This window comes from Bufo gargarizans, chromosome 3 (genome assembly GCF_014858855.1).
Source record: "Bufo gargarizans isolate SCDJY-AF-19 chromosome 3, ASM1485885v1, whole genome shotgun sequence".
Taxonomy (NCBI): Eukaryota; Metazoa; Chordata; class Amphibia; order Anura; family Bufonidae; genus Bufo; species Bufo gargarizans.
Window position 1 is genome coordinate 464,083,254 of NC_058082.1, and position 26,061 is coordinate 464,109,314.

The window sequence follows — 26,061 nt, forward strand, 5'->3', positions numbered from 1 at the left end:
GGTTGAGCATGCCTGCTGTAAGTGATGCAAGCCTAGATGTGATATCTGAACCTTCACCAGATTTATCACAGGGGCTCAGGCTGGATGATAAATCTGGTGCAGGGTTTAAACACTTTTCTCTGACTCTATACCAACTTACACTTGGACAGATTTTCACACAAAACATTTCACCTCACCCCTTGTTGAGCATGATGGTAAAAAGTTCAGAAACCTTAGATGCTCCAAAATTGCACCAATTTTTTTATTTTTGGTGCAGGCACATTAGTAAACCTGGGCCACTATCTCATCTTTCCTTTAAGGCGTTTTCCCCTATAGAGAAGGTGATGTCAAAGTGCTTGAAAAATCACCAAAAGCTACAGCATGCTTTAAGAAGCAAAAAAATAAATAAATAAATAAAATAAAAACATTTGTGTGTCTTTGTGTGTGTGGCATACTGGCATTTCATATTTCCCATAGACGTGCAGCTGGTATCTGGGGAGCTGGCATTTCTACAACAAAACCCCACTAAAAATGACACGTGAAAGCAGCTGTAAAGAAAAGAACACCAAATTAACAGGTTAATAACTACCCTACCTTCCCAACTACAGTCAGGAAGGACAATTTAGTATTATTAAAGGTTTGCCTTTGAACACCCTCTACGCTTAGGCAAGATCTAACCTAATGATGAATAATTATGAAATTACTTAATTGCATATATTGAGCTTCTCCTGAATTACAGAATGTCTAATATGTCTTAATAGCCCAATCTCATCAACAGTTCATTTACTGAGCTCGTATATCCCAACCAAACCCACTGGTTCAGTGTCTGTAGAGAGTACGTCCTGCCAAGTGGCATTCTTGGAGGTATAGACATGGGCGTTATAGTAGTCTAAATTAATTAAAAATCCATTAATGGCAGACAGTATATTGCAGAGAATTAAAGTATCTCATCTGTGTAAATTCAGGTAAGAACTGTCAGAACTGTAAATGTAGCTCTGGATGGGAATAGGCTATAAGACTTTAAAGGGCATCTGTCAGCAGGTTTGTCCCTATGACACTGGCTGATCTGTTACATGTGCCCTTGGCGGCTGAAGACATCTGTGTTGGTCCCATGTTCATATGTGTCCCCACTGCTGAGAAAAAATGATGTTTTATCTATATATGCAAATGAACCTCTAAGAGCAACGGGGGTGTTGCCGTTACTCCTAGAGGCTCTGTTTCACTGCAACTGCCACCCCTCTCCACTTTGACTGACAGGGCCAGGCAGTAAAAACATAACCACACCTGACCATGACAAAGTGGTGAGGGCGCAGCAGTTGCAAAGAGAGCGGAGCCTCTAGGTGTAATGGCAACACCCCCCTTACTCCTAGAGGCTAATTTGCATACATTAAAACAGCAATGCGGAACATGGGACCAACACAGATGTCTTCAGCTGCCAAGCGCACATGTAACAGGCAGGGCTGTGGAGTCGGTAGATAAATGCTCCGACTCCGACTCCTCAGTTTTTTGTACTTCCGACTCCGACTCCGACTCCCCGACTCCTCTGTATTTAATATGCAAATGTATTTTATACATTCCTTGAAGGAAAGAAAGAAGTTCTTCTAAGCTCTTCTAGCACAGAGAGGTAGTTGGGCAGAAGCTGCTACCTTCTCCTTTGTGTGCTGATCTTCTGCTGAAGACAGGGCAGTGGGAGGATCCAGGAAGGGACATTTATTTTAAAACATGATTTCCCTAGAAGAATCCCATAGTCATGTTTAAAGTTTAAGATAACATTCTGAGTTTACACGTTTTATAGCCTTAGGCCCCATGCACACGGCCGTGTGCGGGCCGTGGAACCGCGGCCTGGATCCCTCCTGAGAGCAGGAGCGCACGGCGTCACTGGTTGCTATGACGCCGTGCGCTCCCTGCTGCCGGCACAGTACAGTAATACACTGGTATAGATCATACCAGTGTATTACTGTACTGTGCCGGCAGCAGGGAGCGCACGGCGTCATAGCAACCAGTGACGCCGTGCGCTCCTGCTCTCAGGAGGGATCCAGGCCGCGGTTCCACGGCCCGCACACGGCCGTGAAACACGGCCGTGTGCATGGGGCCTTAGCTGAATGACAGCAGTTTTTCCAATGGTTTACAGCTTCAGTCTTGAACTATTGACCCTCCATTCCCTTCACTTATACAAGTGTCTCTAGTCCTGCAAAACACATATTTACTTAATCCCTTATCAGTGAGAGGCTAGGTAAACCATGGGCATTGTGTTCCCTGTAACATCAGAACACAACACAATGGAAAGTATATGTATTGCCACTCCTAATTGTGCATTGCGTGCCATATAGTGAAGCATATGAAAAGCATGCTTCTTCACATCACTGAACGCGTTTGTTTTGCGGTTACATGAGGCATGCATTGGCCTTTATTCTTACAGTAGAGAAGTCATTAATTATAACTGTTTATGAATTCGGACATTTAAACTTGCTTTTTTTTTTTTTTTATTCCAATTTAAATTTAGTAGGAGTCGGAGTCGGAGTCGGTTCATTTTTTGCCGACTCCGACTCCAGGTACCCAAAATGGACTCCGACTCCGACTCCTCGACTCCGACTCCGACTCCACAGCCCTGGTAACAGGTCAGCCAGTTTCATAGGTACAAACCTGCTGACAGATGCCCTTTAACTGAAGTTAAAGGGAATCCTAAACCTGGGGACCCATGCCCTTTAAGGGCAAGAAAAGTAAACTTAGAAGTAGTCTCAAAAACATGCACTCAATGTAAAACTCTTGATATTTATGAGCTGACTGCTTCCCCCGTCTACCTGATGCTGATTGACAGCTTTCCTCCTACGCACAGTAATAGGGAGAAAGCCATCAATCAGCTGAAGGAGAAGCCTGCCGCCAAGAATACACAGGCTCCATATTTGGGAAGCACTGCAAATAATAAAGTGTGATTTTAGGGGAATTATTGCAAGAAAACTAATAAGTGACACACCACTATAATGAAGATCTCTGTCCTCACTTTATGCTGCCCTCGATAGGGAATCATAAGCCTCAAAGACAAAACTGATCTTCTATCTGTGACCCTAAGAAAATGGAGGGACTCACTTCTGAAGCCACGTTATCATTGATCACTATGTTTCCAATCTGGTCCAGAAGCTGAGCCAAAGAGGTCAATGTGGTGGTGACTGTAGCAATGTTTTCCACGGCTCTCGTCCACAGGAGTTTATCCAGTTCCCAGTCAGTCAGTCCTTCATTCCCTGGATTTTCTATTTGATAGCTGTCAGACGCACAAACCTTTGATATGCCTAGGAGCAACCTGGGAGAAGCATGAAAATATATCACACAATGGAAAGATAAAATATGCTTTTAACAGATTTTTTTCTTAAAGGCTATGTACACTTTTATAACGGGAAAAAAATAAAAACAGCTAATTAGACATTTTTTTGTCACTTCAACTCCCCAATAATTTTATTTTTTATTTTTTACAAAAAGTGATCAAAAAGTCACACACACAAATTGGTATCATTGAAAAGTACAGATCGCCCCACAAAAAATTCACAGCCCCGTACACATAACTACAAAAAAGTTATAGCGGTCAGAATATGGTGCTACAATGTTTTGTTTTTTTTTTCTGAAAGGTTTTAAGTTTTATTTTCAGTATTAAAACGCAAGAAATATTATACAAGTGTGGCATCATAACTGTACTGACCTGAAGAATGAAGATATCAATTTTACCGCATAATGTACGGTGTAAAAAAATTATATTTAAAATGTATCAATTCTACCCCATTTGGATTTTTCTTTCCGCTTCCCAGTATATGGTATGCAACCGTAAATGGCGCCATTAGAAAGTAACTTGTCCCGCAAAAAATAAGCCCTCATAAGGCTATGTGAATGGAAAAATAAAAAAGTTAGGACTATGGGAAGGCGGCGAGTGAAAAACGCAAAAATTGAAAATCTCAGGGTCCTCTAAGGGTTAAGAAGTGAAAATAAATACAATGTATATTCATATAAGGTGCAGCTTACCGCAGCTGTGTCAGGAAAACCTCCATCACTTTCACCATATCAATATCAACATGAACAGGAAATTCCGAATCATCTGGATTTCCATAATCCACATTATACACCTAGAAAGAAATGACACTTTATTTTGAGAGATTTAAGAAGAGGAATTATACAGTGAAACATCCAGGTCAGCACAAAAGGTTCCAGACCCAGCGCCCTTGTGAGCTTTCCCCTGGTGGAGACTCAGTCAACCCAAAATTTGTAAATCCAGGAGACAAAAGATGCATCTTGGGCCTCATGCACACGACCGTTGTTGTGTTCCGTTCTGCAAAATTGGGTTCCGTTGTTCCGTTTTTGTTTCCGTGTGTCTTCCTTTATTTTTGGAGGACCACCAGACATAAAAGGAAAGTAAAATAAGTCAAGTTTGCTATGCAAATGATAGGAAAAAAACGGACGCGGAGGACAATCTTGTGTGCCTCCGCGTTTTTTAGCTGTCCCATTGACTTGAATGGGTCCGCAAACCGTTTTCCGCAAAAATAATAGGACAGGTTATATTTTTTTGACGGACTGGAACCACGGACGCGGATGGCAAACGGTGCATTAGCCGAGTTTTCAACGGACCCATTGAAAGTCAATGGGTCCTCAGAAAATAACTAAAAAATGGCACAACGGACACGGAATAAAACAACGGTCGTGTGCATGAGGCCCTACACAGAGGTACAGTACAGATATTGTACGCCCAGCATGGTGGCTCAGTGATTGCCAGTGTCACATCTGCGTAGAGTTTCTACTAGGGATCGACCGATTATCGTAAGTACCGATATCTTGGGATCGACTGATTATCGTAAGTACTGATATCTAGGGATCGACCGATTATCGGAAGTACCGATATTCAGGATTTTGTACATTATCGGTATCTAACCTTCCCGATATACCGATAATGCAAATAAAGCGAATACTAGTAAGCACTTCCATTATGGAAGCACGCACTAGTATACATTGGGTGTCAGGAGCAGGGAAGAAACGCAGCAAGCGCTTCCGATACTCACCCTTCCTGGTCTTCTTTGATGGAGCCCGCGCTGCACTGTCCAGACCTCGTACAGCGTCAGGACGTAGTGCACGCACTGACCTGATGCTGCACGCTGTCAGGTGACAGTGCAGCGCGGGCCAGAGGAGACAGGGGAGTGTGAAGGGGAGATGAAGAGGAGCCGCGGCGCAGGAGTGGTGAGGAGTTTTTTTATTTTATTCATCTGAGGTCTGATAGGGGTTAACAAAGGTCTGATCTGAAGTCTTATGGGGGTTAATAAAGTCAGTGAGGAGGGGGGAGGATGGTGTGGAAATTGGCATTTGGCACTAGTATATTATAAATGCAAATTATAAATTGACCACGAACTAATGGCTTTATTAATTTATAATTTACATTTATAATATACTAGTGCCAAATGCACATTTCCACCACCTCAGTGACTACCAACTAATATAATAGATATTATGAGATATAAAATGATCGGTATAAATTATCGGCTATCGGCCTGAAAGTTCACAGATTATCGGCTCTAAAAAAATCTATATCGGTTGATCCCTAGTTTCTACGTTCTCGTGGATTTACACAGGGTTCTCCAGTTTCCTTCCATACTCCAAACACACAGACAGCTTACCTGGCTCCATAGTGTGTGTAAGAGAGTCTGCAGTATATACTGGTGCTATATAAGCAATCGGTCTAGGAACTGGGCACCATATACATACTGTTACACACTGCAATGGACCCTCTGACTGGGTTTCAGAGGTGTGCAATAGTTGTTGGGGGGCTGGAACCATTCACAACATTAAATATATTGGGACATCAGAAATTCACTTTATTTAATTAAACAAAAAGTTATCTTAAAGGGAACCTGTCACCTAGAAAATGCATATTAAACCGCCAGCAGAATGATTATAAAAGGAGTCTGTGTCTTTTCTGTGCAATGCGGAAAAAGTCTGGAAAAAAGACTTTTATTCAACTGGCCACACTATGTAAACGATAGTCTTGAAGTCAAGGGGGCAGCGGCTTTCTCGCCTGAAGTCAAGCACTCCCCTCCCCCTTTCCCTCCCCTTAGCGCTGGATTAATAGGATTTCCAATTCCTTCACTGTCGGTTGCTTGAATGTAGTCTCGCGCATGCACAGGCTCTTGAGAAATGAGCTTATGAAAACTACCTCCCAGCAGAGTAGAACAGTGTGCAGGAGCTGGCATGCAGGGACACAGCGCAAGACTACATTCAAGCATCCAGTAGTAAAGGAAATCATATTAACCAAACACTAAGTGGAGGGAAAGGGGGCGGGGCGCACTTGACTTCAGGTGAGAAAGCCGCTGCCCCCTTGACTTCAAGATTATCGTTTACATAGCGCGGCCAGTTAAATAAAAGTCTTTTTCCAGACTTTTTCCGCATTGCACAGAAAAGACACAGACACCTTTATAATCATGCTACAGGCAATTAGCATTTTCTAGGTGACAGGTTCCCTTTATAGAGTTTTTTTTTAAAGTCCACAGGATAGGTGATAACTATTAGATCAGATCGCGAGAATAGTTACTCTGTATCCCTCGGAGCCCCCTCAAAATAACAGAGCGGCAGGTCGAGCATGTAAATTACTGATGCATTAATCTCTATGGGAGTTCTGGAAATGGCCAAGTGCTGTATTCAGCTGTCTCCGGACACAGAGATGAATGGAGCGGCAGTGCACATGCTCGACCTGCCACTCTGTTCATTTGAGGGGGCTCTGAGGAGTATGTGGTCCCTTTCTCATGATCCATAGGGTTCCAACAATAGGACTATCACCTTGGATAAGGGATGACTTTGATCAAGCAGAAGACTTTGAAGCGTACATGTCGTTCCAGGTCGTGTGTACGTTTTCCCCTCTGCAGGCTCCATATCCAAATGTTAGTTTTCCCTGAGCGGGTAGGTGTAGACTAGCTGCAATGATGACTCCCATGCACAGCACAGAGAGGAGGTGACATCTTGCTCTCCTATCTCTGTATAGGACACCCTCAAAAGCTGCAGCATGGAGGACATACGGGCGAGACAGAGATCTTAGTACAGTCTTTAGCAGTGTCTGTGTGTCTGTGTGTGTGTGTGTGTGTGTCTGTGTGTGTGTGTGTGTCTGTGTCTGTGTGTGTGTCTGTGTGTGTGTGTGTGTAGCTGCTTCTTTCTCTTTATGCAGTTCCTACCTACTCCTCTCTATGGACTTTCTAGATTATGTAACCTAATCTCTCAGAGAACGGATAATTCATCTTCATCTCTCTCAAGGAATTTTACCAGTAAATTGTGAATGCGAAATGCCATGAGAAGCTAAGAGATAAGGCATCTGATATGTGGAGAAAACGAGATTTTTGTATTACTTACCAGTAAAATCTCTTTCTCGCTCTTTCCTTGGGGGACACAGAAGACCTTGGGTATAGCTCATCTCCCTAGGAGGCGTGACACTAAGAAATAACTGTTAAGCCCCTCCTCCACAGCTATACCCTCAGCCTGGAGAGAGAGGCTGCCAGTTGCGTGTCCAAGTAGTGAAAAAAGGCAAAGTCCAAAAGTGGAACCAACAAGCCAACTACCCAACGGGTAAAACAACTCGGAAACCGTGCAGAGAAAACCAAAGAATGGGTGGGTGCTGTGTCCCCCAAGGAAAGAGCGAGAAAGAGATTTTACTGGTAAGTAATACAAAAATCTCGTTTTCTCGCCCAGTTTCCTTGGGGGACACAGAAGACCTTGGGACGTTCAAAAGCAGTCCAAGAGGGGAGGGACCACAGCACCAAGGCGAAGCACCCGAAGGCAGCAAGGAAATGCCGCCTGCAAAAACCAGGCGGCCCAAGGCAGCAGCCGCCGCCGAAGCCAGAGTACGCACTCAGGAGAACCTGGTAAAGAGTGCAAGGAAGACCGTGGCCACCCTGCACAATGACATGGCTGAAGCCCAAGGCCTCCGGCCCCGGAGGCACCAACCGCTCTGGTGAAATGAACGGTGACACCAAAAAAACAGAACCCTGCCCTTGAGCAGTAACCACAGCAATAGCCATTTGGTTAAAGCGGAGGAAAGCACCCAGGAGCCGTTAACCTTGGCGCGGACCTCCTGGAAACAAGAGACCGAGCGTCGACAAGAGTCGGAGACGTCCAAACAAAAAACCGCAGACACTTCAAGTAACAGAGTCCCAGTCGCAGGTCCAGGCCAGACTGGAGAAGACCAAATCATGGGAAGAGAAAGGCAGAATTGGGTGAATGACCAGCTTCCTAAAGAACCCCAGGGAAGACCCTAAGTCAGACAACAGAACCTGGACGAAGCACGGCTGGGAGCTAACACTAGTGTGCTCGCTGGACTCGTCTGGGCAGACGGGAGGAAACCCAATGCGAGTAAGCGCAAATCAGTGACACGGGCAAAAAGGTCGGGAAAACTGGTCCCGTCGGCCCCCGAGCAACGCCGTCCCGAATCCACGCGGAGTGGGGGAGCAGATGGACAAACGGAAGGAACCGAAAGGGACCCGGCCAGTATCCAACAGACTCCAGGACAAGTCAGGCTAAAGTCCTTGTCGTTGTAGCCACCACAAGAAGGTGGTGTTCTACAGTCCCGGTGTGGGGGCCTGAAGGGTAATCTTGACAGAAGAAAGTAGGCCCGCCAGGTTACCGAGAAGGTAAAGTCCAAGTAGGACCATCGCCCAGAATGGTAAAAGTAATCTGCACCCAGCGGGAGGACAGAATGCGGCAAACCCGGTAATAGGCACACAGCTAGTACAGCCAGTGTGAACCATGGAGACAGTACGAGGTCATAAGGAACACCGGGACCATCCATATGAACAACCATGGTCTCCCCAGGGGGGAGGGCAGTGAAGGAACAGCCCCTGAAGCCTGGCCGGGGCAGAAGCCACATCGGAGTAAAACTGACCCCGGAGAAGCCAAAACAGAGCCGTCGAGAGAAAAATAGCCGAGAAGACGGATGACAGCCTCCAACCGCAAGGAGGAGCGGGCAACAGGGAAGCCACAGGACCGCTCAAAAGCAGAACTCCGCTACTCCGAGATGTCCGGCTCACCAATTCGCAGAAGGCGAATACCCTAACGAATCGAAAGTGGAGGTCCCTGAGACCTGGGTAATCGAGCAACCAAGAGAAGTTGGGCGACCTGCTCGAAAAGAGCGGCTAGAACCTGGTAGCAAAACAAACTGAAGCACGGAGGGTGCCAACAGGAAGGACTCAAACCAAAACGCATCCAAGAGGAGGAAAGGCAACAGGCGAGGGAACCGTAATCCCGCCAGAGCCAACGTAGACTGCGAGGGACGCTGGAGACAGCACTCTCGACCATGTGACCGCTTGCGCTGGGAAGCAATGCCACAGGTTAACTAATGGGTACACATCTAGGAACCACAAACACTCCCCAGGCGGAAGGGCCAACGAATATGGTGGATACCGTCACAACGGAAACACCAAATATACCCTCTGAACAGAGAATGGATACCACCCAGCTCGCTGCAGTAGAGAGCAATAGAGCCCGTCCAGGCCAGGTGAACAGAAAGATCTCTTCAGAGAAGAATGCCAGGCCGGCGGCAATCACCGTATCCCAAGAGAAAAACGTCAAGTCGCAGGAAGAATGGAGGCATACGTACAAGCAGCCCCATAAGCAGTGAGAAAGCCAACCCACCTACGGAAGGAGAAGGCATACACGGCCCAACAACGCACAGAGTGCCCAAGAGCGTCCGCCCACTGCGAAATAGTCAAACAGCAAGGAGGGCCAGCCACAGAGTCCCACAGAATCCACGGAAGTGCAAAGTGCAACCGGAAGGGGGGACATACACAAAGGACTAGTATGGCATGCGACGGAACGCAAGCAGTCCGCCCAGAAGAGAGGGCAATGTACTTGGCAAACATTGCGGGCAGCAAGCGTGCAAAGCCCGCCCCACAAGGGGGTGATGCCCAAGACCAGCACCTACTTCAGAGAAGTAAGACATACCATATTCCGCCCAGAAGAGGGCCATGCACATGGCCACACCGCATCCAGCAGGACGTCCACCTAGTGAAAAGTGGACATGCACAGGGTAATCCTAGCATTAAGTGAGTGTGCAATAATCCACCAAACACCGAATTTTGTGAGAGTACAACTACTCCGCCAATGAATGGGGACAAGTACAAGTCCAGCACAGCATATACAAGGACAGTTGTGAGTCCTGTAAGCGCACAAAAAGTCCACCCATGGAATGAGGGGTGGTCACGCACAAGGCCAGCACCGTATCCAATGGGAGTGCAAGCATTCCACCCATCTTAGAGGCCAGCAACGTATCTGGTGAGAGTGCAGTATGCTGCCCAGAAGGGGGAGCCATGCCCATGGCCAGTATTGCAACCAGGGAGAATGCGAGCACCCCGCCATGGATGGGGGTCAGGCACCTGGCCAGCAGCACACTGGCGAGAGAACAAATACAGTCAGTGAGAGTGTGTGTATGTTGCCTGAGGAAAGGAGACATGCCCATGGCCGGCAGCGAATCCAGTAAGAGTGCCGTACACCGCCCACGGAAGGGGGAACATGTATATGGCCGGCAGTGGATTTAGTGAGTTGCAAGCATCCCACCATGGAAGGGGGTCATGCACGCGGCCAGCAACTTACCAGCGAGAGAACGACCCCAGTCAGTGAGGGCGTATGCATGGCGCTTGAGGGACGAAGGCATGCCCAAGGCCGGCAGCGAATCCAATGAGAATGCAGCATACCGCCTATGGAAGGGGGTTATGCACATGGCCGGCTGCCCAGCACCATAACCAATGAAGTGCAGTATTCCGCCTAAGGAAGGGGGTCATGCACAAGACCGGCAGCGAATCCAGTGAGTGCAGCATTCCCCCCCTGGAAGGGGGTCATGCACAAGACCGGCAGCAATCCAGTGAGTGCAGCATTCCGCCTATGGAAGGGGGTCATGCACAAGACCGGCAGCGAATCCAGTGAGTGCAGCATTCCGCCTATGGAAGGGGGTCATGCACAAGACCGGCAGCGAATCCAGTGAGTGCAGCATTCCGCCTATGGAAGGGGGTCATGCACAAGACCGTCAGCGAATCCAGTGAGTGCAGCATTCCGCCTACGAAAGGGGGTCATGCACATGGCCGGTATCAAATCCAGTGAGTGCAGCGTTTCGCCTATGGAAAGGAATCACGCACATGGCCGGCAGTGAATCCAGTGAAAGTGCAGCGTTCCCCTATGGAAGGGGGTCGTGCACCAGACTAACACCGTATCTGGTGAGAGTGCAGATTCCACCTATGGAAGGAGGACATGCACAAGACCGGCAACGAATCCAATGAGTGCAGCATTCCGCCTATGGAAGGGGGTTGTGCACATGGCCTGCAGCGAATCCAATGAGTGCAGAGTTCTCGTGCACATGGCCAACACCGTATTCGGTGAGAGTGCAGTATTCCACCTAAGCGGGGGGTCATGCACCAGGCAAGCCTGCAACCCGAGAGAGTGCAGTATCCCGCCTAGGAAGGGGTTGTCTGCACATGGCAGGCACCATAGCTGGAGGGTGACGAACTCTGCCTACAGAAAAAAAGAGAGCGCATGCACTTGGCCAGCGCTGTATCCCGGAGAGGGCAAGAACCACTTAGAAGGGAAACATGCACCAGCCGGGGAGTGCGACACAATGCCGCTCATGGAAGGAGCACGCATACAGGCGGCGCTACCGAGATAAGGCTGCAGCGTCCTGCGCAGCGCACAAGATATCCATTAGTTAACCATTTTATGCATTTCTAAATAAAAAATAGCCTCACTGAGGCAGAAAGAAGTGCCACCATACAGGTGCCCAGCATAGAAGTAGAGGGGGGAGGGGCGCCAGCCATATAGGCCCATCGGGAGCCGCCGGTACCCGAAGGGTTAACAGCCAACCAACCTGGAAGGGAGGAGGAGGCGGCGCCGTGATCCCCTGGGGGCGGGGAACCTCCAGGCGGGAAGGATTCGCGCCCGGAGAAGTTCCCGCCCCCTCAACAGAGGCCGGAAGATTGCGGCCTAGCAGGCCGTGAAGCCGGGGCCTAAATTTTCTGCGGCACCCGGCTGACCGGGGCCGCACAGGAAACCGGAGCGGACTGCCCGGACAAACCGGCCGCGGAAGCCCACCCCACGGACCGGAAGTCAGGGGCCCGGGTGGAGCGCCGGAATGCGGCCCAGTAGGCCCGAAGCCTGGGCCAAAATTTGCGGCGCCCGGCCGACCGGAAGTCGCCGACGGCCGGCCGGAATCGTTGGAGCATCGTGCTCAGCCAGATGCCGGCCGCGGGAGTCTACCCCGCAGGCCAGAACAGTCGGGGGCCGGGAAGGAGTGCCGGAGTGCGGCCCAGCTCGGAGGTGCGGCCCAGCAGGCCGGGAAGAAGCGCCGGAGGTGCGGCCGAGCAGGCCGGGAAGTAAAAAACCCAAGCAGCACTGCCGTCAGGAAAAAGCCCCCGGTCCAGAGCAGCGCATCGGTGAGGGGATGGGGGGACCCTGAGACTGGGTGCCCGTGAGGATGCGAGCACAGCGTTCCCAGGAGGGACGCTGATAAGTGAATGCCTATTCTCAGCATTCTGCTGCTAAAACGTCCCATGAGGGCCAGAAGGGAGGAGAGGGAGCAGGAGTAGAATGTCGCCCCGCAGCACCCCAGGGGCCAGCCTAGGTCCAGCAGTGACCGAAGGGTCCAGAGGCCCAGTATGGGGGGTCAGGCACGCAGGAGACCAGGGTGGGGGGTGGGGGACGTAGGGCTGGAGAAGCCACTCTCTCACCATAGTCGTCTTCACCCTCGGTCCATTCCAGCAGGGTCGCCCCTTCAGCTACTGGCACCGTAGTGGCAGGACGCTGGAAGAGGGACTTGGCGTGCGGGCGACCCTTGCGCTGGCGGGATGTAGGGGAGCTGGGCTGCCCTGATCCACCTTGTCTTCTGTGGGGGAGGCAGCAGTGCGGATGACCGGCACTGGCGCAGCTCAACCCCGGGAGAAACAGAGAGGTCTAGTGCGTCTCTGTTGTCCCTGATGATCTGGAACAAAAAGAAAAGAAAAAAGTAAAAATCAAAATTTAAACAAGGAGAAAACAGCCCTGCAGTAGCAGGGAGTGTCTTGCCTCCTTGGACACTAAGCTAAAACTGGCAGCCTCTCTCTCCAGGCTGAGGGTATAGCTGTGGAGGAGGGGCTTAACAGTTTTCACTTAGTGTCACGCCTCCTAGGGAGATGAGCTATACCCAAGGTCTTCTGTGTCCCCCAAGGAAACTGGGCGAGAAAGAAGCACTTTCCTGTAATAAGATTTTTACTGCTTTTACTACTGATTTACGGGAAAAAAGATTTCAACAATAGTTACACTTTAAAAAATCTGATGAGGTTTCCTACATTATACTGTAAATTCTCCCAGTTTAAACCGAAGTCTGGCACAGAAAGAAAACCATCACTTATTTAAAACTTGGTTTTAGGAGAGATCAGCAGATACTGTGTGGGATTGAGGTGAATTTGCAAATCCTGATTTTTTTTATAAATACAACTTGGGCACCCGGCCTATTAAAAACCAACATCCTAATGCGGGATGCTTGCTGCATTTTAGACCTTAATGTTTAGCTCAATGGATTTTTACATTTAAAAAAGGCAAGAAAATGTATTAAGTCAATAGAACTGTGGCAGCGCTTGCGCGATGTGCTCTCCAATCATTTCTATGGGACTTCCATAGACGTCAATGGAGAGCATGCTGCATTGGTGTAGAGTGCCTCCTTCACTTTTGAGGGCCTGTTTTAGAGATAGGTACAGGTCTCAGAGGTGGGACCTGCAACTATCTGACACATCCTAGCAATATGCCATCAAAGTGTCAGATGACACAATCTCTTTAAATTGTGCCACACTGTAGCGGGCATTGATAGGACCAGGTATGGCAGTGCCTATTATTACTATTAATACTTCTAGATACAGATGTTCATCATTAGTGCCATAACAACACTGCCTATTAAAACATCAGCCTTAGTTGTGCTTTAAGGGTGCCGATGCTAACGCTGCCAGTCACAGGCAATGCCCATTAATAGTGGCAGTGACCACCACTCACCATTAGTATTAACAGTTTCTAATAGTAAAGCCTTTTAATAACATTCATTACTTGTCCCCCGTTACCTCAGCCTCCCTGCACTTACAGAAGCAGCGATCAGAGGCCGCTCACAAATAAATCGGCATTGTCCAGGGAAAATAAGGTAGTAGGCCAACAGAAGCAATCTCTCTATGAGAAAAAATCTGCTGGGCTGAAACAAGAACATTTCACAAATTTGAATCCTGCAGTCACGGAAAGCAAGTCGAAGGTAATCGCCAACTCTCCGATATGTCAAATATCTCAGATTTCTGGAGCCTTGAGGCTGATGTCAGCGGGCCAGTTTCACATTTAATTTTCAGGCCTGGTTTACACCCTCCGGCTTCCACATGCAGGAGAAACCCTGCCGGCTCGCAGATACCAATAGCCACAGCGTGTAATAACCCTAGATGGGTGGGTAGACCTTAACTATGGACTTACCATGATACCACCCCAGCGGGGGCTGTGAAATGCATTAGAGGTCACTCTCTTTCCATCTTTATCGTGGATGTACAGGGGAGAATGGAAATACTCTGGGACATACAGCAAAAAATTCAGGACAGGGTATAGAGAGGCGGCACTGGAACCTTTGAATTCGGGGGGAAAAAAAAGTATATTAAACAGTAGACATCCGAGACACAAACTCAAATTGACATCCATTAAAAAGCTTGCGGCCCTTGTCTGGTTTAAAAAAGAGATTTTTAATTGACTGTGTTCTTTGCTAAAGGTAGTCATTTCCATAACCATGTATTAGGCCTTATTCACATGTCAGTGTTCGGTCAGTGATTTCCATCAGTGATTGTGAGCCAAAACCAAGTGCGGGGCAGAAACACAGAACAGGAGCAGATCTTTCCCTTCTACCTCAAGTCTGTGGAGGCTTTACTTCTAGTTTTGGATCACAATCACCGATGGAAATCACTGATCAAAACACTGATGTGTGATCAAGGTCTTAGGCTGGGTTTCTACTTCAGGTTTTTTTTAATGCAGCTTTTGAACCCAAAACCAGGAACGCATCATAAACAGAAGACACGTATAAAGGAAAGAGTGAATCTCCACTTTTTTAATCCAAACACTGTTTTAGGCTTCAAAAACCACATTAAAAAAATCTGAATGTGTAAACCAAGCCAAAGCTAACTGCATGTTAACAATATACGGTAGTAGGGCAGGTTCATCAAATGTTACCTAATGTAACCAATATTTACTAAACTGAGAATAAGAGTTCTTACCAAGCCTTGCCTCTACAGGGTTAATGACGTGAGGCAGGTTGTGGGCATTCAGGATGTAGCTTGACGTTTCCTTTTCAAAGCGAGGATTGACGCCCAGGATCGCATAATACAATATCTGTAACATAGGTAAAGAAGCGCACGTTATCACGGAGATTGTAATCTAATAAGTATTAATAATGATATATTGTGAGATCACATATCTGCACGTGACCCATACCGCTGATTAGGATTTTAAAGGGTTAGTCTAGCCACAATGGTATAAAATGACAAACCCGCTGTTCTTGTGTCAACGTTTCCCTGGCACACGGCTGGTCCTAGTTTACAATGCTCCAGCAAATACTTCATATGTCGACACATGACTGCTTAAGCCAATCAGTACCCGCATCGGTCATATGATGTGTCGACACTTCACTGCTTCCATTATGGAAGTGGTCATCAGCATGTGGGAGGGGCAGGGAGCAGTGAGGGAGGCGCTGCGCTGGCTCTACCTGTGTCCTGACTATGTACAGTGTCAGGATGTAGTGCACATAGGCGCAAACTATTACCTGACGCTGTGCGACATCACGTTACAATGCAGAGTGGGCCAGAAGACCCAAGATGAGTCCCGGACCTGTAAAGTGGCAGTGCTGCCATGTGATGGGGGGGTCTGACCAGAGGTGGGATAGAGGGTTTGTCCTGAGGTGTGATGTCAGCTAGTTTTTGAGCCTATAAAGCTGAGGAAATGCGCAGCTAGATCGCGACTGGCACGTCCACAATATACAATCCCCATAGCTCTGGGTGCTTTTATTCAGCCAAAAAAAAAAAAACACACAGTAAGGTTAGTAAGGAGCCCAAGGGGCTGTTACCAAAGTTTCAGGAGCCCAGCCACGCCCACTGTGAAGGAGCCCAGCACCGCCCGCATCCTCCGAATCTCCTCCTTGCTCCCCTGATGTCACATAGTTGAAGCACCGTAATCTCACCCTTGCCAGCTAGCGCATGCGCAGTTCATTCCCTGAGGCTGATGCCAGCACAGGGAAGGAACACCATGCTGGCACTCACATGCGGCATACTAGCGCATGAGTGAGATTACAGCAACTCTGTGATGTCGGGGGAGCAAGGAGGAGATTCGGAGGATGTAGGCGGTGCTGGGCTCCTTCACAGTGAGCGGGGCTGGGCTCCTGAAATGTTGGTAACAGCCCTTTGGTCTCCTTACTAGCCTCATTTGCATAGATATAAAATCTTTTTTCGATTTTTATAAAAGCACTTAGAGCTATGGAAAATGTATATTGTGGACGTGCTAGTGGCGATCTAGCAGAGCATGTCCTCTGCTCTATAGGCTCAAACTAGCTGACACAACCCCTTTACCACTCGATAGTAAATGATGACTGTAGGTGCCACATAAAAGATGCAACTAATGAACAGGCATTTTTTCAGGTGATCTCCGACACCTTTACATGGGACAATTATCAGGTACGATTCACAATAATTGCCCCATTCCTCGGTCCATATAAAGGACCTTTACATGCGGGACGGCAAATTTCCAGCCCCTGCAGGGGAAATGAAGTAGTAAAGGGCAGCAGTCAAATGGTAATACATGCACAGGCCAAGTCCCCCAATGAGTAAGTCCTGGTTTTTCCATCCTTTCACCCTCATATGGCATACGATAGAGGTTGCCTTGATGAGACAACCCCTTTATGACTATGACCAACCTTACGCACAAGATACTTACTTGGGAATCAACAGAGAAGTTAGCGACTGGCTGCAGCTTATCCAGGAATGGCTGGATATACTGGTCTGAGGCAGAGCTTATGTTCCAGTTCAGGTCATGGGATTTCGGATCTGGGTTGAGTAAGGTAAATGTGATCTCATAACCTGGAAGAGAACAAGGGAAGGTTTAGTATAGGTCAAATATCCAGTAGATATGTGCAAGGCAGTGAAACATAGGATCTATGGTCTGTCTGTACCTGGACTGGACTTAAACGCTCTCCTGCTGTTCTCAAAGTCATCCTTATTAAACCTATTAGTGGAGATTCTGTCAGACAGCGCAGCAGTCATAGCTTCTTCTGTAAATGACATGGTCTGAATGACACGGTCCAGTTTACTGTACAAGGCACGGCGGATTTCTTCAGTACTAAGTGATGGGTCAAAAGTAAGCTTTACTAGCGATCTTCGATGTTTTCCTATGTAGACACTGACTCCCTGGAGAAAAAATTTATAATTTTAAATTCAAGTACAAGAACACAAAAAAAGCTAACAACTATCCAAAGGAGGAACAGGAAAACCTAGAAAGACATTCAGTAGGGGGGTTGCAGTCATTGCGCTAGAATTGTTATGGTCGAGGAGGGACCAAAACAATTCTAGCGCAATGACTGCAACCCCCCTAGCTAAAAAATATAAGGGAGCACAGACAACACTGGGGGACATGCTGTCGACATGATGTCACCGCTATCGCTGGATCCACTAGGCAAGTACAGCTCACTTCTTTACTGCAGCCTATTCACCTATTTAACTAAAACCAGACAAACCTTTTAAAAGGGTACATGCACACGTTCAGGATTCATGTGCGGAGAATCCGCACTGAAATCCGCAGGTGTTCGCAGGCAAATCTGTGCGGTCAATCTGCATTAATTGGTGCAGATTTGCCTGCGGATTCGGTGCGGATTTTCTGCATGCGGATTTCACTAAGTGAATGAAGAAAATCCGGTCAGGAAAAATAAAATAAATTGACATGCTGCGGATTTAAAAATCCGCACCGCAGGTCAAAATCCGCGCGGAAAAAAAATCTGCAACTTGTGCATTGAGAATTTCAAATTCTCATAGAATACAATGTACATGACCTACGGTGCTGATTTTCTGCACGCAATCCTGATCGTGTGCATGTAGCCTTACAGTGATGGACAGGTCACCAGTATCTGATCGGTGGGGGTTCGACACCTGGGACTCCTGCCGATCAGCTGTTTGTGAAGGCAGCAGCGTTTGCAGTAGCTTTATCCAAGGCAGTGTGACATCACGTTCATCGGTCACGTGACCTAGGCACAGCTTAGTCCCATTGAAGTGAATGGCGCTGAGCTGCGATACCAAACACAACCGCTATACATTATATGGAGCTGTGCTTGGTGAGTTCCAGCAGATCTGCCATCATTTACAACAGTATCCTACGCCAGCTGAGATAGATTTCATTGTAGGAACACAAACTGCTGGAAGGTGCACTTAATTTATCACAAAGCGTGCGCACCTTGTCATTAATTAGGCGCATATTTAAGGGACGCAGGCGATTAAGACCAGAGTTAAAAACATCCCCAAACTGCATACAAAATGCAAGCAATGCTGGGAGCAGACGTGTGGATTCCTCTTTTAGCGACAAGAATAACACCGACTACTTCCTGATGCCGGAAAACGTAATAGAAAGGAACGAAGATGAAAAAAACTTCCTGCAACTTCTGAGAAAAGTTAAACAGATGCGAATATAGAGAGATCTAATCAGTAACTGCTATGCATATACCGAGGGAAATGAGCACAGTCCGTATTTAATCAGTATCTTTCAGGGCTCATTCACACGACTGTATATTTCTGTCCGCATCTGTTCATTTCAACGGGGCCACAAAAGATGCATACCGCGTGCTGTCCGCGTCCATACTTCTGTTCCGTGGCCCCACAAAAAAGACAGAGCGTGTCCTATTCTTGTCCGCAATTGCATAGACTAGACATTTCTACACAGGAGAAAGACTATGCGGTCCGCAAAATGTGGAATGCACACGGCCGGTGTCCGAGTTTTGCGGATCTTCAATTTTCAGACCACAAAAACAGATAGTCGTGTGAATAATCCCTCATCAGTATTTGGGGTGGGGCAGAAAAACCTGGTGGAGGTACAAATCTTTCCATTATACTTTCTCTCTGTAGGTTCCACTCCTGGTTTTGGCTTACAAAAGCTGATGCAACATATCCATTAATAATAATTTTTTTCCCTTTCCTTTTTTGCAGACTGTAAAAAAATGGAAGACATACGGAACACTAACGGAAGTCATTCGTCCGCAAAATGCAGACACACTGTTCCGTTTTTTATGGACCGCAAAACGGAAAGGGTTACACATTCGTGTGAATGTACCCTTAGAAAAATAAAATTCAAGGCTGTGTAGGAGTCAGGTGGGATGTGTCCAAGTATTTGGATTGCATCCAGAGATCCCAGATTTTGAGGAAGGATGTTCTGGTCATAGCTTCCCAAGTGAGCTTCTCCTCTAGTCGAAGTATTGGATTGACCTTATTGGCCCAGTCTTGTAGGGTTGGAGGCCTTGGGTTCCGCCAGAATGTTGGAATTAACAATTTAGCTGCAGATAGTAATAATGTGGGTAGATTGTGTTTCCGTGGTGTAAAAGAGGAGGTTGGGCACCACAGAAGAACCAACTGAGGAGTCACTGTGAGCTTACTAGAACACTTCATTTATGCCATTTTCGATAGCTTCCAAATAATCTTTGATAAGAGCTCAATGCCACCAAAGGTGAGATAAGGTGCCTCTGCCAGATCGACATCTCCAGGAGGTATCTGGGATCTCGGGATTAATTGTCTGGAGAAAAAACAGGGTTTTGTACCAATGTGTTAATAATTTAAAAGAGTTCTCTTGAAGCTTTACACAGCGTGAAAATCCATGTGATCTGGAGATCAGAAAATGTAATTCTGGATCAGAAAAGGTCACACCCAAATCCTCTTCCCACATATTGGGGTTTAAACTGAGAATCATTGGTTAAAAGCCAATTATATAGAAAAGAAATATCTTTGGAGTGAGGCGACTGTTTCAATAAGTGCAATTCTAGCCATGTACCCTGACGTGTGATTGGCAGTCTCTTGGAAGCAGTTTTACAGACAGAGTCGAAGTCGTGTCGCTGTACAAAGTTGGGAGTAAAATGTCTGATGTGGGAATAGTATCTGTGTAAAATATATCTGCCGCTGCAATGTTAGAAAGTTGTTTCCAGAAGTCTGAGGGGGTTCTTATACCTGGGATTACATACTTCGGTAGGAGGCATTACAGGCGATGGGGGGGAGATCAGAGCTGTTTATCGAGCTTTTGCCACACATCGCTAATACCCCTAAGCAATATAGGAGGGTGATAGTTGGTGGGGTCTGCCAGGGTGAAAAGATGGTTTTCAATGTAGGCATATAGATTAGATGGTGGGTTCAATGTGATTATGATCCATCTACTAAGCTGGTTCGCTTTATAATAGACGAGAAGGTCTGGGAGCCCAAAACCTCCAAACTTTTGTTTGCGTTTCAGAAGTCTAAAGGGAAGTCTAGGGCGCACTTTGTTCCATAGGAATGAATTGAATATGGATTGTATTTTGGAAAAGAAAGAAACAGGAAGCCAAATAGGGAGCGTTTGTAAAAGGTAGTAATTTGGGTACAATATAAGCTTTAAGGAAGATTTTCCTGCCCTAGGGTTGCACTGGGTATCGAATTATTGATACTTTTGTACCGGTATCGATTCGATACCAGGATTTGCCATTTACCGATACTAGGCTGCGCTACTGCGAGCAGCGCACTCCATGTTCCCTCAGCAGCACAGGGGAGAAGTCACTCTCTCCCGCGCCCCTGTGCTGCTGCTCCCACCAGTGAGGAGAGAGAGAAACTGTGGCCCCTCGCCACCAATGAAGATAAGTAATCTATTAATACAAATACAGGAGGCGGGTGCCGGCTATGGTGGTGCAGTGGCAGTTGTGATCGGAACCCCAGCAGTGTAAGCCTGGGGCTCTGATCGGTTACCATGGCAGCCAGGACGCTACCGTGGCTGCCATGGTAATCTCCCTGCTGCTGTGGGCACAAAGCCCAGGGCAGCAGGGAGAGTGTGAAGTCCTATTTATAGAGTTCTATAAGGGTGAATAGGACAAGGGATGAAAATATTCCAGGTTCTAGCCCCTAAGGGGGAAACGGTTATTAAATAAACAGTATTAAAAAAACACCAAAATATTAAGTATAAATCACCCCCTTTCCCAATTTTACATATAAAATCTATAAACAATAAATAAACATTACATATCGCCAAGTCCGAAAAGTCCAAACTATTAAAATATTAAAAAAATATGTCCTATGCGGAGAACGCTGTAACAGAAAAAAATTCAATAAAAACTGCGCGATTCGCCATTTTGTTGTCCCTTTATCCCCACAAAAAAAATATAAAAAAAATTAAAAAAAATTAAAAAAAAAAAAAAAAAAAATCGGACTGTTCGATGATGGGCCGGACATTCCATAAAATGAGGAATGCACGCAGCTTTTTGGGTGTTTTATTTTTTTGTGTGGTATCGAAATCAAATCAAAATGTTGGTATCGTGACAACACTATCCTGCCCATCCACGAAATGAAAGGTAGATGTTGTTTTTGAAGCTGTTCAGTTATGTCAAAGTGCTGGCAGATAGTTGGCTTTATATAAAAAGGCAGCTGGGTCCCGTGTTAGGTTAAGACCCAGATATTTAATGGAATCTACAGGCCAAGTGTATTTAGATTGAAGCTGAAGTTGGCGTGTCTGATGTAGTGGAAGCGTTATATTCAGAATTTCCGATTTGCTGAAGTTGACTTTAAAGTTCAGACTTCCATGTTGTTCCAGCAGAGCAGAGATACATGGAAGAGACTGCAAAGGGTTTGTGGTCAATATCAGCAAATCATCGGCAAAAGCCGCAGTGGTGTGTGTGAAAGATCCCACCCGATATCCCTGTCTAGTACATACAATGAAGGAGACAATAGGCAACCCTGTCTAGTACCATTTTATGTGAAAGTTCGAAGAATAGATTCTGTTCACTTTATTTTCGCCTTGGGTTTATCATATAGTGTAAGTATAGCATTAATGAATATATCAGGGAATTGGAACCGCCGGAGAGTTGCAATCATATATGGCCAACTAACCCTATTAAACGCATTCTCAGCGTCTGTGCTTAAAAAAAAAAGAAGAGGTGTTTTAGTAGACCTGGCATGTGAAACGTATAACCCTAGCAGTATTATCTTTGCCTTGTCCCTGTTTGTTCAGCACCAATAATCCTGGGCAATATAGGACTCAGTCTATATGCTAAGGCTTTAGCCCACCACTTCAGGTCCATGTTGAGAAGAGATATCGGCTTGTAGCTGCTGCACAGAGTAGGATCTTTGCCCTCCTTAGGTAATATAGTTATATGGGCTTCTAGAGATTGCGGGGGCCAGGTATTTCCTCCCAACAGGGCAGAGAAGATTTAAACTACTTTATAGTAGTTCATGGAGAAGCCACCCGGGCCTGGTGACTAAGGCTACTTTCACACTTGCGTCAAGAGGATTCCGGAAGGCAGTTTCGTTAACGGAACTGCCTGCCGGATCCGGAGAACCATTTGCAAACAGATAGCATTTGTTTACGGATCCGTCTGACAAATGCATTGAAATACCAGATCAGTCACTCCGATGTCATCTGGAAAAACAGATCTGGTATTCATTTTTTTCATTCTTTTAGAGGTCTGCGCATGCGCAGACAGGGAAATCGGATTCATTTTTCCGGAACACTTGTTACCGGATCTGGCATTAATACATTTAAATGGAAATTAATGCCTGATCCGGCATGTGTTCCGGAATTTTGGGCCCCTAGGACAGAACTCAATACCGGAAAACTTTAACACTAGTGTGAAAGTACCCTTACCCAATGGGATGGACTGCAGAACTTTACCCAGTTCTAAAGGTGTGAAGGATTGCGTCAAGGAGATTTTATCTGTCTCTGAATTGGAAGGAAGATTGAGTAAGTCTAGGAACTGGTCAATAGCTCTCGGGGAGGGTGTCAACACTAGGGAAGCTGGATCAGAATGTAGAGCATAGAGTTTAGATTTTAGAATAAAAATCTTTAAATGCTTGGGCAATTGATTTTGAATCAGTGGATAAGGATCTTTGCGTTGTGCGGATTTTAGTAATATATGATTTTTCTTTTAGTTTTTTTTACCATAATCTTATTGCATTTATCTCCGTGGGCATAGTATTTGAACTTGGACATGTGGAATAGCTTAGCGAAGATTAATGATGTTTTTAATCTTAGTTCTTATTTCCATGAGTTCCTGTTTAACAGCTTGGGCTCTAGACCTTTTATGGGAGTTTTCTAGTTTAGAGGCTTGGGACATTAGTGAGTCAAGAAGAGCAGATCTTTGCTTTTTTTAGTCAACTTCCAACGGATATCAACTCTCCCCGTATAATGGCCTTATGTGCCTCCCAAATACACTCCCCTAAAGAATTATTAGGAACACCATACTAATACGGTGTTGGACCCCATTTTCCCTTCAGAACTGCCTTAATTCTACGTGGCATTGATTCAACAAGGTGCTGATAGCATTCTTTAGAAATGTTGGCCCATATTGATATGATAGAATCTTGCAGTTGATGGAGATTTGAGGGATGCACATGCAGGGCACGAAGCTCCCGTTCCACCACATCCCAAAGATGCTCTATTGGGTTGAGATCTGGTGACTGTGGGGGCCATTTTAGTATAGTGAACTCATTGTCATGTTCAAGAAACCAATTTGAAATGATTCGAGCTTTGTGACATGGTGCATTATCCTGCTGGAAGTAGCCATCAGAGGATGGGTACATGGTGGTCATGAAGGGATGGACATGGTCAGAAACAATGCTCAGGTAGCCCGTGGCATTTAAACTATGGCCAATTGGCACTAAGGGGCCTAAAGTGTGCCCAGAAAACATCCTCCACACCATTACACCACCATCACCAGCCTGCACAGTGGTAACAAGGCATGATGGATACATGTTCTCATTCTGTTTACGCCAAATTCGGACTCTACCATTTGAATATCTCAACAGAAATCAAGACTCATCAGACCAGGCAACATTTTTCCAGTCTTTAACAGTCCAATTTTGGTGAGCTTGTGCAAATTGTAGCCTCTTTTTCCTATTTGTAGTGGAGATGAGTGGTACCCGGTGGGGTCTTCTGCTGTTGTAGCCCACCTTTCTTTCCCATTCTGACATTCAGTTTGGAGTTCAGGAGATTGTCTTGACCAGGACCACAACCCTACATGCATTGAAGCAACTGCCATGTGATTGGTTGACTAGATAATCGCATTAATGAGAAATAGAACAGGTGTTCCTAATAATTCTTTAGGTGAGTGTAATAGGTTGTGGTGTCTGTGGGATATCATCTCAAAAAAGCTAGTGAGGCAATCCAGTACTGACTTGGATACTGCTGGTTCCTCTATTAAGGGCTCGTTCAGTCTCCAACACAAAGCACCTTTTGGTAGGTCAGGAAAAGTAAAGGTAATTGATATGTGGGCATGGTCAGAGAGTAGAATGTCACCAATATCTGCTTTGCAAATATGGGCCATGTAGGTTTGTGAAAGGAAGATGTAGTCCAGTCTGTGATAGGCGTCATGGGCATCTGAATAGACGGTATAGTCGTTTGTGGTGGAGAACAGCAATCTCCAGACATCTACCAAATATAGGTCTTGTAGGGTACTGGTGAAGCATCTCAGAGACCCATAGGAGATACGAGAGGCACCAGTGGAGTCTAGGATAGGGTTTACTGAGAGATTAAAGTCACCACCAACTATCTTTATTTAGTCTGCAAACTGCCCAACTTTGCATGAGCCATTTTACTTGGTGCATATAGGTTTGCAATTAAGTGTATACAGAGTTACCCATTCTCCCCTTAATAAAGAGGTATCTACCATCCGGATTCACGGTTTATGTTAGGAGCTGTAAAGGAATGTTAGCGTTACTAGTAATAGCAACTCCCCTAGAGGCTGTAGTGTATGTACTATGGTACCATTTGGAGAAGTGCTTATGGGGAAGAGCAGGGATTTTAGACGCCTTAAGATGGGTTTCCTGTAACTTTATGGGTTTGCAGATAGTGGAAGATTTGGCTTCCTTGTTTGCAGGATATTAAGTCCTTTTACTAAAGGACATTACCTTGAATTCAGCCATAGTAGGAAACAAGAGTAAAAGACGCCCAACATTGTGCAAGAACCAGTGCAAAGTAATTGTATGGGTAGGTCGATATGAGGGGGGAGCGAGAGGAAAAGGAGGGGAGCAGAGTAAGAAAGAGCTGTAACACCAAGACATTGATATCAACAGTAGCATCAAGGTCAATTGAGGGCCAATAACATGCAACAGGGCCCGTATTGGAAAATGGCAGATGAAAAAGAAAGCATTATAAACAAATGACTGAAATGAAGTGAACATTACTATGGTCACTAAATAAGGCTAACCCTGACCAACTAGCAGTTCTAAAGAGTAAACCTAGAGAAGGTAGAGAAATCTGTTACCAACACTCTACAAAACAGATGAGTAACTCCTAAAGAATAAACTACGCCACACACATATCCACAATAGGTGGAGTAAAAACATATTACAGCTAATCCTTTTTAAAAAAAAAAAAAAAAAAAAAAAAAAAAAAGATATATGAGGATCAAGAAAGTGTTTCTTCCGGAGAGTTCAAGTGTTATCCAGCAGCAAGTGTCTTGAAGTGAATTTCCCAGTTTTCTTCTTTGATCTTGTAGAATGATCAACTACTTCCCATGGGGTGGGAGGAGCAACTGAAGTGATTGTGAGGAGGTCTTGACCCATGGCCCAGTCCGGTATGCTGTGATGAGGCACTTCTAAAGCATCAAGAAGCGGCGGTAGTTCTGCGTGTTCCTGGATAGTGAATCTTTTACCATCTACGGACAAAGTGAGACCTGGGAGCTAGATCCTGAAAAAGATATATATGACTGCCTTCAAAAGAGATAGCTCTACTGTCCCTTGCAGATTGGAGAATAGCTTCTTTGATTCTAAAGTCCAGTAATCTACAGATGATGTCACGCGGGGGTTCAGTAGGTTTAGGTCTTGCGCATAGAGACCTATGAGCTCTTTCTAAATGATT

At 46.2% G+C, this 26,061-nt stretch overlaps 1 protein-coding gene across 1 annotated transcript in view; it reads right to left on the reverse strand.

Annotated features, from left to right (window-relative positions):
* Nucleotides 1-26,061, reverse strand: part of PIGS (phosphatidylinositol glycan anchor biosynthesis class S) — a 53,303-nt gene that overhangs the window by 4,948 nt on the left and 22,294 nt on the right. The window contains exons 6-11 of the mRNA XM_044283638.1: nt 17,174-17,408; nt 16,939-17,081; nt 15,231-15,345; nt 14,446-14,591; nt 3,988-4,088; nt 3,067-3,277 (exon numbers count right to left, since the gene is read on the reverse strand). Coding sequence (XP_044139573.1) covers nt 3,067-3,277; nt 3,988-4,088; nt 14,446-14,591; nt 15,231-15,345; nt 16,939-17,081; nt 17,174-17,408 — 951 coding nt within the window. The remainder of the gene's footprint in view (nt 1-3,066; nt 3,278-3,987; nt 4,089-14,445; nt 14,592-15,230; nt 15,346-16,938; nt 17,082-17,173; nt 17,409-26,061) is intronic.